Here is a 12,953-nt window from a genome sequence, read left to right on the forward strand (position 1 = left end):
GGCTTTGAATGAGTCAATCGCCCCCACCGGCTCGGCCTTTGGGGCCAACTCGGACTCCGACCAGATACACGAAATCAACTGCCATAAAAGGCTTCAAATCAGATATTTTACAATGTGTTCATGCCCGGCGTTGTCCGCCCACCACAAGGGCGTATGGCCCCTCTTGTCCCCCTTGGCCACGTCCGCCCCAGCTCGCACCAGCCTCTCTGCAACCTCGGCGTGGCCCTTCCCCGCAGCCCACGAAAGGGCAGTCCGGCCGTCGCTGTCCCTTCGGTCAATCTCAATATTTTGCTGGAGAAGTGCATCCAAAATATCGACGTGATTCGTCTTTGCTGCCATGCTTAGAGGGGTCTGGCGATCACAATCTGCGGCGTGTACGTCCGCAGACCGGGAGACAAGCAGATTAAATGCTTCCAGGTGACCTCGCAAACAGGCCTGCATCAATGGCGTTCGACCGCGAGAGTCTCGAGTTTCGATGCAAGCGCCCTTGTCAAGGAGCAATGCCATCGTTGCTAGATCACCATTATAGGCTGCCCAGCATAACGCGGTCTGTCCAGCCTCGCTTTTGGCTTCAGTATTAGCACCCTTAGCGAGGAGCAGTTTCACAATCCAATCGTGTTCGCAGTGTGTCGCAATCATCAGTGGGGTGCACTGATCCCTGTCTTTGTCTTCAATGTTTGCACCGTGTTTCAGGAGCAGTAAAGCGAGCTTCTGGTCGCCTCCCTTTGCAGCGATCCCAATTGGTGTCGAGCCTGAACTGTCCTGGGCGTGCACATTGGCGTTCCTCTCCAGCAAGGCCCTGACCATGGCCCTGTCGCCTCGTCCGACCGCGGCCATCAGCGCCGTTTGCTGAGTCGACCCGAATCTGGCTTCGATATTAGCTGATCTGTCCAGTAGCATCTTAGCAGCCGACACATTCATGTTGAAGACAGCGAGTAAGAATGGAGTGCGACCATTGTGATCTGGTGCATCAAAAAGAGTGGTTCTCTCGAGCACCATCTTGATGGTTGAATTTTTACGGGTGTCGATCGCATGCAACAAAGGCTGCTTGCCATGACCTGGTGCAACGTCCATTTCATTGTTCATGGACTCCAACAGCAGAGAAACCGCTTCATCACTCCTGCTTTGAATGGCACAGATTAGCGGTGTCCTTCCCTGATTGTCAACAACGTCAAAAGATGCCCCTCTCTCGATCAGAAGACAAAGCATTTCCACGTTACCCCGTAGAGCAGCATGCAAGATTACTCCGCCCCCAGACTGGTTGATAGTATCCGCTGTAGTCCTGTCCAGTAACATTTTGAAGAACTCCGTTCTTTTGCAGTTGGTAGACCTCATCAGGGCCTCGGCGACGCAACGCGGTCCGAAAGCTGCATCCACATCGACTCCATCTTCCAGCAGCCGCTGCATTATATCCCAGTCGGCATTGGTTGCAGCACGTATCAGTACACCTGGAATAAGCACCGATGGGCAACGCGTCGCGCCCGCGTCAACGAGCATCCGAGTTTTTTCCTGGGTCATTTTCTGAGTTGCATTCCACATTGCGTTGACCAACGGGGTTTTTTGGTCGTTGTCAAAAATCGAATAATCTGCCCCCGCATCCAGAAGCGCTTGAACAGCGTCGGACCGCCCGTCAGGTTTGGCGGCAATGTGCAGCGGCGTCTCCCCTCGTGCTGTTCTTGCGTTGATATCCGCCCCGTGCTCCAACAAAAGTCGAATAACCTCCACCTCTCCATCCTCCGCCGCAGCATGCAATGGTGTTAAGTCGCTATTGCTGGTAGCCGTGGCACTGGCTCCAGCCTCAAGCAATAACTTGGCGATTTCCACGCACTGGATACGTTTGGTATATTTCTTATAATAGACCCTGTGTAGCGGCGACATCCCGTCCGCATCCCGACGGTCAACATCGGCCTTATGTTCCAGCAGTAATCGAACAGTGTCAATTTTCTCATTGGCAACTGCGAAGTGCAGGGGCGTAAATCCTCTCCACGAGGGTGAATTGATATCAGCTCCCCGATGAATGAGCAACTCAGCGAGTGCAGTCCCTTTTGCTGTCACGGCAGTGGACAAAGCAGTATCTCCATCGGGTTGTGTTGCTGAAACATCGGCGCCAGCATCAAGAAGCGCTTCCACTATTCTGGTCTGCTCCTTGAAAGCAGCAAAGTACAGCGGCTGGGCACCATACGAGATATTGATATCTTCTCTGACTTCATAGGGCACGTCAAGTTCAACGCCGAGATCCAAGAGGATACGAACAACCTCTTCACGACCGTTGCTGATCGCATCATAGAGAGCAAGAAATTTTTCATATGCGCCAATGCAGTCGGGGGGTGCATGGTCCAGAATCGCTCTCAAACTCGCGACCGGGCCAAGTCGTGCTGCCCAGTTGAAGGTTGTTTCATATCTGGACCCCGGATCCTTGAAGGCAAGTTTAAAGAGATTCCTGTTCAAAGCACACCATGTTCTTCTCGATGTTTGTACCAAGGCATTCAGTGAACAAGTAGATAAATGCTCTGCGATAAGGAGGAGTAACTCGTCGGGCAGGTCCAACAGTCCTCTTGGAGGACTAGGGTGGGTGGTGTATTGTTTATCGGTCATGGCGTTCAACTCGACCATCGCATTCGCTCAATTAAACTGTGTGAAACTTTAAAATTGAATATTCTGGGTGCAAATGAATTCGGTCGAGGGCGATTTTGTGATGGCTCTTTGCAGCCTGGCGGGGCTGTGTAGATCGACCAGAACACAACGTCCATTGGTGAGCAGCCACGGTGGCCACGTCGCTGGGCAGTGGAGCTGACCTGATGAAAGTGAGATGAGTCAATAATAACCTAAGACGTTCCATATTGAGCTCGCGGGTCTTGAATGGGATGTGTTGTTGATGCTCGCAGAGGAGTGCGCCTCTAGATGAACACGTGATGCTGTCTGTGGCCGACCAATCAGAGCCCGCAATGATGTTTTGAGGACAGTATCGACAAATAATCGATATGTGCAATACAAAAGATACTCATTCCGGTCTTTGCAGTGGACCATACGATCGATTGTCACCCTGTGTAGTGCATTCTTCCATTGCCTGTCCATTCTGTCTTTTGAGATACTCATCACACACAGATACATATATTCCCCTGTCGATTACCCCCAGCTCGAATCGATCCACCGGGAAGTCAATGGAAAGCAACAGTTCAACCAGCATCGAAGGTAATTCTCGTCGAAAGCGCGAATGGCGAACCAAGACACTGAGTCATTTCTCAATATTCCCTTCAAAGACAAAATTTATCCGTTTAAGACGAGGAAATAACGACACGCGCTCAGATAGTTTTAATATGGCGCTGGGGAGATGCACAGGCTGCATGAAGACGACGGACTGGATGCATCGGAGTGCCATTTCCTGACCCTCGTAGCTGAACTGCCTGACTTCATAGTATCGCAGCCGGTGCGCAAACTGCGGCGTCATGGCAAACGTCTTGTGGGCGAAGAAGCTCCGTTTTCCCGTGTTGCGGAACCGTCTGCAGGTACCGTTCACAAGGATCCAGTCATAAAGATGTTCGACTTGGGAGGGATCTGCGTTTCGGACAATCAGAGGAAGCATTTGTTCAACGTAGTCGTTGATTTCATACTCCAAATATCGCTCTGGGCGTTGTCAGCTTTGCTCAGCAGGGCGTTGTGTATTGTCTGCTGTTCGGCTCACCTGCGGCGGCTTCTCCGACCGCACGGATACAGTCCTCTATGCAGAAAGGAACATCCTCAATCATAACATAATTGAGGATCTGCTGGATCAACTCGTCAGGCAGTTTGTCCATGATGATGGCGTTGGCTGGGTTGTAGACAAGATGGAGAATGAAGACAATTCGTTCGTCTAGTTGAAGGTCACTCGAACCGCCTCAACCTCGCCCGGATCGACACTAGCACATCAGACGTTGCAAGTCATACAGGGTGAAAGGAGGGTGCTTTTATTAAAAGGACAATAATTTGCATGGAATCCCGCCCCTTCATATGCCTGGCAGGAAACTAAAGTCGTATTCAAATAAGCCTAAACCAGTCGCCCAAGCATTCCGTGTTCGCGCCTGGCCCTGTAAACCGTATAATAAAAGACAAATGCAAAGACCTGGGCCCTCTGACTGCGCCAAAATTATGCTAGAAGTATAGAAATCAGGATGTGCCAAGGGTCAAAACATTATCAAAAAATGGCACATCTCGGCATGAAACATCAGGACATAATACATTGATAGAGAACAAAAGAAGTTGCATATATCGGGGATAAAAAGAAAAGAAGAAAAAACTTTTGGCAATGGGGTATATGGTAGAAGAAATAGCACCAGACAAGATAGCAATATGAGGCATATCCAGAGCGGCGCAAAAGGGGTTTTGTTTTTCGGAATTCGAGGTAGCTATCCTCGAAGGCAGCGCGATTTATGCGCAAAGGAAACCAGGTATCTCGATCATATCGATCGTGGTTCCCCACTCAAGACGACCCCTGGTCTTGAAAAAGGCTCAATGTGTATGCACTAGGCTTTTTCTCGTACAAACCAGCCACCCTTTTCCCAGCTGCCTGCTTGGTAGTTCGTGCTGCGTCTGACATCTTCAAGCTGAAGCCCGTCAAGGAGCACATTTAGTCTATTGAAATCGATTGGCTTCATAATCCACCCATCGAAACCGGTATCAATGTACTTTTGGGCATCCTTTTCGAACAAAGATGCAGAAACTGCAAAAATAGGTACTCGACCATGCATCTTCGCGATCTCCGACAAACTACCATCAGGTAACTCCTGCTCGAAATCGCGTATCATTTTGGTAGAGCCCATCCCATCAACGATAGGCATCTTTCTCATGGTTAGTTTATTCTGAAGACTCATACATACCGTCATTGGATAACGTACCTGTATGTCCATCAACACGACGTCGTAGCTGTTGCAGTCCGCTCGATACGCCCCCGCACACTCCTCGCCGTTTTTAGTCAAGCAAACGCTGTGGCCGAGTTTCCCAAGCCGCTTCTGCACGATTTTACCGTTGATCGGATCATCCTCGGCAACTAGAACGCGGAGTGTGTCTGAAATTTTCGATGAAGTCCCCGGAGGTGAGGGTTGGGACTCTTCATTGGGCAATTGCTGTGAGGAAGGCGGCAATACCGGGGGGCTGGCTTGATTTTCCACAGCTTGCCTGGTGGGTGAGGTTGGCCGCTCCACGGCCTGCTCGGGTATCCGCACGGCACTGACTGGTACTCCAGAATCAGTAACGGGCGCCTGGCCCGGTGCCGCAGGAGACATAAGAGGCACCGATGAGCGTATTGGTTGACTCGCAGCAAACCCTTGGGTGCCATGTTGTGAAAGGGTGCTCTGAGTTCTCGCTAGTGTTGAGAAAATGCTTGACTTTGATGGCTTGTCACTTGCAGTACTGTTCGGACTGCCTTGGTTCAGTCTTCTGATATCAGAACCTTCACTAGTACTGCGAGTGATCAGTGGGCCTTCCTGCATGGCACTAATAAGGCGATCAGCTTCGCTCCTGCCGCTGCGTGAGCTGTTGAAGCTATTTCCGCTGCGATTGCTTTCGTTGCTTTGCCGTCGTCCATCATGAGATCGCCGCTTCTGATTTCCATCAACAAGCATGAACTCGCTCTGCTTTGGGAGTGGATTTACAGGCCCGGTGTTCAAGTCCACAGGGCGGGACTCTTCTGATTCCAGAGGTCCCACATTGTCTGGCACAGGAAACCGGAGGGAAATTTTAAAGCGGCTACCTTTGCCTTCCTCTGACCGCACGCTGAGTTGCCCATGCATATTGCGAACAATCCGGGCCACCAACGCCAATCCCAAGCCCAGCACCTGTCTCTCTTGTCCATCCGTGAGCGCAGGTAGAGAGCTTTGATCCTCCGGATCAACAAAATTGTGGCTTTCATCTTCGGTAGATACTTGCTCGAGACCTTGGAACAAAGCCTCAAGTGTACCCTGGGACATACCGGAGCCTGTGTCTAGAACAGTAATCTGTATCTCGACATTTTCCGAATCCGGTTGAATAGGAGAACGCCACATCTGAACAGCAATCTTTCCGGTAGACGTATGTTGAATGGCATTTGAAATCAGATTAGAAATCACCTGACGAACTCGCCGCTGGTCACCAATCACCGTGTTAGGAACCCCTGGGTGAATCTCAGCAGTAAAATCGACGTTCTTCCGTTTGGCTTCACCTTCAAACATATCAGTTGCTTCTTTGAAGGTGACTGGTAGGTCGAAACACTCATCCTTGATGAGGTTTTGGCCCTTTTCGGCATTGGTGAGATCGAGAAGATCGTTGATTACGTAGATCAGAGACTTGGATGCGGAATAGGACTTGGTGAGATTGTCGCGGGTTTCATTGTCAAGAGCGCCCTCCAGAGCAATCTCTAGGTAATTCACGATGGCATTCAACGGTGTTCGTACCTCGTGGGCGGAGTTGGCGAGAAGAAGTTTCGTCAGTTGCGAACTCTGCATGGCAGCTTCCTTCTGTCGCCACACCTTGATGAATTTGCCATACACCAGGCACAAGACGGCAGCCGTTTCAACATCCGATTCGGTCCATTCACGAGACTGGTCGAGAACCGTCTCTCGCCAGGTCTCAAAGCTTCTGCGAGGTTCCAGATTTCCCTGGGTGAATTTCTTTTCGTAGGGATTGCCAGCCCACTTGATCTCGGTCAGTTGGCCTCGACGAAAAAAAACGATGAAATCCGTTCCGCCCGCGGACAAGGGCACATAGAGTATCCCTGATATAGATTTAAAACCAGGCGGATATCGCAAATCCGGGAAGTCTTTGGCCACGTTGTGCGAGGCAAGGACTGAGTTGATCTCACGCATTCGTAAGTATTCCACGAGCGCAAGGACCTCCTGGGAATGAATCGGCTTTCCCAGAATCTTGGTCTCGTCCCGGATTGACAACGCCCCATAATCTGCATCAAACAGCTTCAGTAGGTCGTCTGATGAGGCGATGATGTAACCGGATGGGTTGGCGTCTGTGGGAACGGTGTTGATCAACTTGCGAGCCTGAAGACGGGATGCATATGAAAGACGTTCAATGTTTCGCGACACAGTATCGCCGATTAGACGACACATTTTTCGAATAGGGAAGGAGACTCTCATCCCAGCTTGCCCATAGGAGTGGCAGGAGATGAGACCCCATAGTTCGTTGAAACCGTTTATGCTGATGGACATTGATGCCCGCACTGCCATGTTGGCTAGGTACTTGACATGGATTGGGGACATGGCCCGCAGATAGGCATGTGTCATGTCGAGAGGAGTCTCCAAATCTTCCACAGTCCGGCAGACCAGTCGCGATGTGACCTGATCACGATCATACAAAAGGCGAACTTTGTTAATGCGATAGAGGTCACGGGCTTGTTTCGGAATATCCGAGGCAGGGAAGTGAAGGCCCTTGTACACATCTTTGGTAGTTCTGGGGTCAAGCAGCTCAGCCACGACCATTCCGTTCCAATTGGTATCAAATTGATAAATCAGAACGCGATGGAATCCAGTCAGTTCTTTGACCAGTCCAGCCGTTATGTTGAGTAGCGAATCCAGCGTTTCAGCCCGTGCCATTTGATCTTGGATTTGAGTTAAGATACTGAAAACCTCCATAGCCGCGGCTTCTCCTCTTCTTCTGCGCGCATTACGCAGCACCCGCAGTGGTTGGCTGATATTTATTGTGCTGCCGGCCATCTGTTCTGGCGTAGGCTGGATCCCAAGGGTATCGGCGGGCGCCGTTGGCGTTGTCTGCCCAGACACGTTCAAGGGGTTTACCCGGTCGTCCTCGGGCTCGAATTCGCAAACGATCATATCGCTATCGCCTGGTACGGAGTGGATGGCGCACCAGAACTTCCGAGACGATCCCTTGGGCGGTTTGACAGATAAGATGAACACCTCGGGGCCGTCTACACCAGGGTCGGCATCATCCCGGATGAAGTCGACGTGATCCAGAAGAGTATCCGCTTGATCATCCTTGAGAATATCACAGAAGCTGTCCAGGGCGAAGAGGTCCTTCGGGGAATAACCAATAATGGCCGTAGAATTCTCGCTAACCACCCTAACAACCAATTTACCATCTGATTCCTCGCGAAACGCGACAAGGGCCCCGAAGCTCTGCACTGCTCCGGGGATGCGAATCGGCTCATCTTCGCATGATTTGAATCCATTTCGATCTCTGCCAGTGATCACGGCGTGACCACCATCCGTGACTATGTGCTGGAAACGCGTGGTGACCAGATCTCGCGATTCATCCCCTCCCGTTGGTTGTTGCCCCGACATATGATTTCCACCAGAGTCCTTCTGAGCAAAGCTGGAGCTTCGCAAACGTCCATCATTTGACTTGGGGGAGTATGGTTTTGGAGACCCTCCTGGTGACGGTTGTGAGGCTTTGTCTAAATCACTGATGGGCCGACCCTCCGGCTTGGAATTGGACCGCATTCGATTCCAGGTTTCCGCATCAATAATGGAGTATTCCCGTGCACCTTCCCTTGTAGGCGAGAGAGGAACCGTCGGAGTCTGTGGATCGGAACTTGGAACAGAGATCGAGGGATCGGCCGAGATGACCGATCGAATCGGATAAACGCGATCGGTGCCATCGAAGCTGGAATCGCGATTGAGATCTGACTGATCGGGCGTCGCATGATCGTCGGGGGGGCTTTCGTGGGGTGTGGAGTCCCTGTTTGGCATCATGTCGATAGCAAAGAATGTTTGCACGAGTGTAACAGAACTCTGCCATGCGGTTCGATTTGATTATCGGTGCATTTGTGACTTGACCAGATGACGATTTCTTGACAAGGCTATTTTCTATTCGTCGCGCGACCAAAAAATTCGGAGGATCGATCGTAGGAATGTAAGGACAGGGAATATTTGAAAGGCGCGACTTTGTCGAAAGTGACGAAGGGAGATGACCCCTCGTGCGACAGAGGGGCGCGTGTATCTGGTCGGCAAGGGGTCAGATCAGAAACTGGTGAGCCATCCAGTTAGCAGGTATTCTTTGTGGAAGCTATGACAGAGAGCGCAAGACACGAACAAGATCAATTGCAGCTGCGACGTCTGGCGGAGCGGCACTTGGAGGGGCTGGCTAGGGTCAAAAAGAAGAGAAACCATCGTGGACCATCACCAACTCGACGGGGAGCGAAAGACAAATCGGATGCGATGCCAGCAGAGCCAATGAACGGCGATGACTAACCGGCGGACATTGAGAGTCAAAAATGCGCGAAAACTGGCTGTGATTGAGGGAAACAGGGCCGGCGACTGTCTGGATGCCGCAGAGTGGGAGCTGGAGGGACAGAAGTTGGCAGCGGCCAATCAGAGAGGGCGCCTGATTTCCGGGACGTTGCGACAGACCAGCCATGGATGGATATTATCAAGTGATGCCTGGGTATTATTTCCGCTGAAGCGAGAGCCGAAAAGTCGTTGGAAATATCCACAGTGGGCGAATTCGTTTCGCATCGTTCTCGTACTATCATATGAAGTATCTCGACATGACGTCACCACATGAGACTGCCAAATATTATCGACACTTTTGCTTCAGCCACGGGTTTTGTGGAAGCCAGCCTCAATCCGGTATTCTCTCTTTGAGCTCCTAGATCATACCATTTGATCGTGCACACCCCATATTCTCAATTCCTCCAAATCATCGATATCAATGCTTAACGCGGGCCCAACCTAATCAAGTTTGGAATGCATACCGTTGGACTAAGGAGTACTCATGAAAGTGACAATCCGTCGTCTGTGGCCCTTCATCGTAGTTTTCAGCACTGTACCCTCAGCATGAACTGACTCTATCCACTGTAGTATGACAGCCCGGAGACTCGGAAAGAGGGCCACGGAATGGCAACCGAATGTAGCGAATGTCAGCCAGCAAAGGACGACTTCGAGGTGGCTACAAGGCATCAAATATAAAGCCAAGAGTCCCAACATCGACCACTCACGTGGTTCTGTAGTGTAATGGTCATCACAGTGGATTCTGATTCCACTAATCCCGGTTCGATCCCGGGCAGGACCTTTCTTTTTTCCTTTGAAATTCTTGATCGCATTTTTGTGGTTCATTTTATGGATCCGACAGGCGTTGGTGTCTTTTTTTTTTTTTTTTCTCTTCCGACGACGCTTCTGTGGAGAATGCGCCACCCGATGGCAATTACTGTGGCTGTGCTTCGGCCGACTGTCCTCCACGGGCAGCTCACCTCGACTGTACATACTACGGACTACAGGGCAGGATTTCTATTTTTGATAATATTCACAATCATATCGCATGTCAATCACTATGTAGATACATCATATGTACATCATTGTTGCTACTCAGCATGTGAAACATTAGACTTCCAGTGACATGGTACATTGTACAAGTTGATCAGTATGGAATCGGTAGATCCAACCCAGCTGCAAACCAGGAGGTTTTAACAGCTTTTAACAGCTTTGGAAGACAATCAATGTTGCGACTGCCGCGGATTGATCAACAAACAGGCGGGCCGTCCTGCTCCGATCTGAATCACGCAGACCGGTCACAGCGGACGCCTGGATACCATCCATGAAATGGGCACGGAGGCGATTGATTTAAAGTATCTACCTTTCTTCTGAAAGATACGAGGACTCAACAGACCGAGATCACATTATCAACACGGTTTAGAATCCAGCTGAGTGTTTGACGTAAGCATGCTGTGCGGAATTGCATATCATGGAGGCCGAGAGCTGTCGAGGGAATAAGAAGGAGGATCTTGCCGTTCTGACGGAGCAAGGCTGTCCATGGAGATAGCACCCCATGCCCGTCGGGGATGCGCCCATCGGGAGTCAGTCGGGGCGGCGTGAGTGACATCGGTCGTGAGTTGGGCCGGGTTGACGAAATTAGGAAACTCCTCGTTTTCGGTGGAGTTGGGCTCAGAGGTGTGAGTGTGAACCAATGCGACCAACTTGCCTAGCACACCAAATTCGAGCTTGAGCTTGACGCTGTAAACAGCCCCTTTGAGGGTGGTTTGCAAAGTGTAGAAGCCCAGGTATTCGAGGACCAAGAGTGCAATGTCCATGAGAATAATGACAAAGTTGATGGCAATCAACTCGTACATGATTTTGTGCCGGCCCCGGTCCTTGTCTGGGCGGAGACGAAGCAACCGGATTGTCTCCCAGATGTAGATTCCCGAGATCACAAACTCTTGCGCGCAAAACCAGGCCAACTGCATACGCTCCATGACATTGTATGCGCGAATGATGGGTTCGGTTCCGACGTATACGGTGGAGTAGGTGAGAATCGTGGTAGGGACGAGTAGGATGACGGCGTCGAAGATGATCAGGAAGAGTACGCGTCGCAGGAGATAGGGGTTTTGCACGACGAGGTGAAGACGTGAGTAGAGGACGATGGATTGGCCGGGAACCATGAGGTAGAAGCCGATGGTGGACAGCGTGATGGCCAGCCAAATGGGACCGATAGAAAAGAACTCGAGGAGGTAGCCAATGGCATGGGGGATGACCCCAAAGACATCGGAAAGAAGCATGGTCCAGAAGTAGAGCCCGCTGTAACGGTTGAAAGTGAGGAAGATGAGGATGACAAGCTCAGTGGCGTTGTACAATGCAATCGAGGTGAAGACAACCATCAAGATTCGAATGGGCAGGCTGTTGCCTTGGTACCCTCCCACGAGTCCCTCGGGGACGTGGGACAGCGATGGTATCGTCATAATGGTGAAATTGGGGAAAAGTTGCAAGACGAACAATCAGAAGGGATGGTGTGCGACGCACACTGCAATGCCCGATCCGGCACTGTGAGGCTTTGAGGGATGAGATGAAGATGGAACCCAACGTTTCCCAGTATTCCAAGCTGCTTCTTCCAGTTGAACAGAACCAGCGCCATGGCAGTTCAAACCCAATTCTTGACAATACGACCGTTGATAAAAACCATGACTGAAGTTGATATAACCGGTATTTCAAATGATGAGGCGCAAGTCATTCTCGCCCGCCGTTTCCCAAGGGCGACTGCACCCGATGGTCCCGTCTCGATTCCGTCAATCGTCAAATGGTAATTCCCTTGTCGCGATTGGTAGTTGGCTGTCTCGATCAACACTGACAGAGCGTGATATTGGATTTCTCAACACTTCCCCAGCATCAGATGGCAATCTCGTGGTGTCGCGGAGGCTGGCTGTGGCGAAGAGATGGTTGACGAATTCTGCCTCGGAACAGATCGGTAAATGAACGTTATTGGATGAGAAAGACTGGCACGGGAAGGATATAGAACGAACGCCACTGCGACTGTCAGAAGAATCAGAGCGAACAGAGTCGAATGAGCAGCTGCATGAAGAATTGAACGACAGGCCTCCTGCTGCTGGAATCTGCACAGCAGAAGGAGAAATAGATCGGGTGGAACACACCACGGCCATGCGACATCCGGGGTCGACTCGTTTTTTTTGTAAGCCATTCTATGGGGGAGGGGGGCCTGTCTGCCGCTAGCCCGAACGGATACTGGCCAATCAGAGAGGCTGGGCCAGTGGGGCCAGGCCGCGAATTCGGACGAGAACAGGGATCATCGAGTCGTCATTGCCAATTGGGGACGAGTACGCTAGTCCATACTGGGTAAGTGCGCCTAACCGAGTATGGAATGGAGTGGTCCCAGACCCATCGGTGCCGTCCCGATCGGGCAATCATCGCCCTGCCCAGATCCCAGGAACACGGTTCGTGGCGGTCCGAGTCCTCTGCCTCGAGGGGTTTGCAGGTTGGGTTCATCAGCAGCACAGCCGTCAAGGGAGGCAGGATGCATTCAGAGTTCACCGAAGGATCGTATTGGATGCAAATTGCAAACTCAACGAAAAGCCATTATGAGCCCAGGCTTCATTTCATTTGCCGAGACCCCGCCAAGCGATGACAGCTGAATCGGACCGAGTCTTGCAGCACTAGTGAAGATGACGGCTGGGGAAACTTCAACAGTCCAATTTCCCCTGGATGCTATGCAAAACATGGACTGGAATGTTTGATTATTATATTATCATACTG

The 12,953-nt window shown here is 51.1% G+C and overlaps 4 protein-coding genes and 1 non-coding gene across 5 annotated transcripts; 1 reads left to right on the plus strand and 4 right to left on the minus strand.

Annotated features, from left to right (window-relative positions):
- Nucleotides 1-93: 93 nt before the first annotated feature.
- ASPWEDRAFT_115977 (ankyrin repeat domain-containing protein) lies at nucleotides 94-1,986 on the minus strand (the record flags this gene model as incomplete). The annotated part of the gene is made up of 3 exons (XM_040828622.1): nucleotides 94-569; nucleotides 759-1,150; nucleotides 1,877-1,986. Coding segments are annotated over 3 exons (978 nt in total), but the record flags the coding sequence as incomplete, so codon positions are not given.
- A 938-nt stretch (nucleotides 1,987-2,924) lies between these two features.
- On the minus strand, nucleotides 2,925-4,146 carry ASPWEDRAFT_624801 (uncharacterized protein). Its single transcript, XM_040838657.1, has 2 exons — nucleotides 3,683-4,146; nucleotides 2,925-3,624 (listed from the first exon to the last, which is right to left on the minus strand). The coding sequence occupies exons 1-2, from the start codon at nucleotides 3,792-3,794 to the stop codon at nucleotides 3,236-3,238; spliced, it is 501 nt and encodes a 166-aa protein (XP_040687275.1). The 5' UTR covers nucleotides 3,795-4,146; the 3' UTR covers nucleotides 2,925-3,235.
- A 353-nt stretch (nucleotides 4,147-4,499) lies between these two features.
- On the minus strand, nucleotides 4,500-8,666 carry fphA (putative sensor histidine kinase/response regulator; the record flags this gene model as incomplete). The annotated part of the gene is made up of 2 exons (XM_040831304.1): nucleotides 4,500-4,814; nucleotides 4,872-8,666. 2 exons carry the CDS (start codon nucleotides 8,664-8,666, stop codon nucleotides 4,500-4,502), a joined length of 4,110 nt encoding a protein of 1,369 aa, XP_040687276.1.
- Nucleotides 8,667-9,915: 1,249 nt separating this feature from the next.
- Nucleotides 9,916-9,987, plus strand: ASPWEDRAFT_t161. The gene has a single exon. It is a non-coding gene; the product is annotated as a tRNA-Gln (tRNA).
- Nucleotides 9,988-10,654: 667 nt separating this feature from the next.
- On the minus strand, nucleotides 10,655-11,647 carry ASPWEDRAFT_115469 (uncharacterized protein; the record flags this gene model as incomplete). Its single annotated transcript, XM_040828585.1, has 1 exon — nucleotides 10,655-11,647. The coding sequence occupies one exon, from the start codon at nucleotides 11,645-11,647 to the stop codon at nucleotides 10,655-10,657; it is 993 nt and encodes a 330-aa protein (XP_040687277.1).
- Between the last annotated feature and the right edge of the window lie 1,306 nt (nucleotides 11,648-12,953).

This window comes from Aspergillus wentii, assembly GCF_001890725.1.
Source record: "Aspergillus wentii DTO 134E9 unplaced genomic scaffold ASPWEscaffold_6, whole genome shotgun sequence".
In the NCBI taxonomy this organism is placed as follows: domain Eukaryota; kingdom Fungi; phylum Ascomycota; class Eurotiomycetes; order Eurotiales; family Aspergillaceae; genus Aspergillus; species Aspergillus wentii.

Bases quoted from the DNA above. Each gene is read 5' to 3' on its own strand.
- ASPWEDRAFT_624801 (XM_040838657.1), bottom strand. From the start codon at position 3,794: ATGGACAAACTGCCTGACGAGTTGATCCAGCAGATCCTCAATTATGTT. The intron at 3,625-3,682 runs GTGAGCCGAACA...GACAACGCCCAG, and splicing joins GGTCGGAGAAGCCGCCGCAG to AGCGATATTTGGAGTATGAA.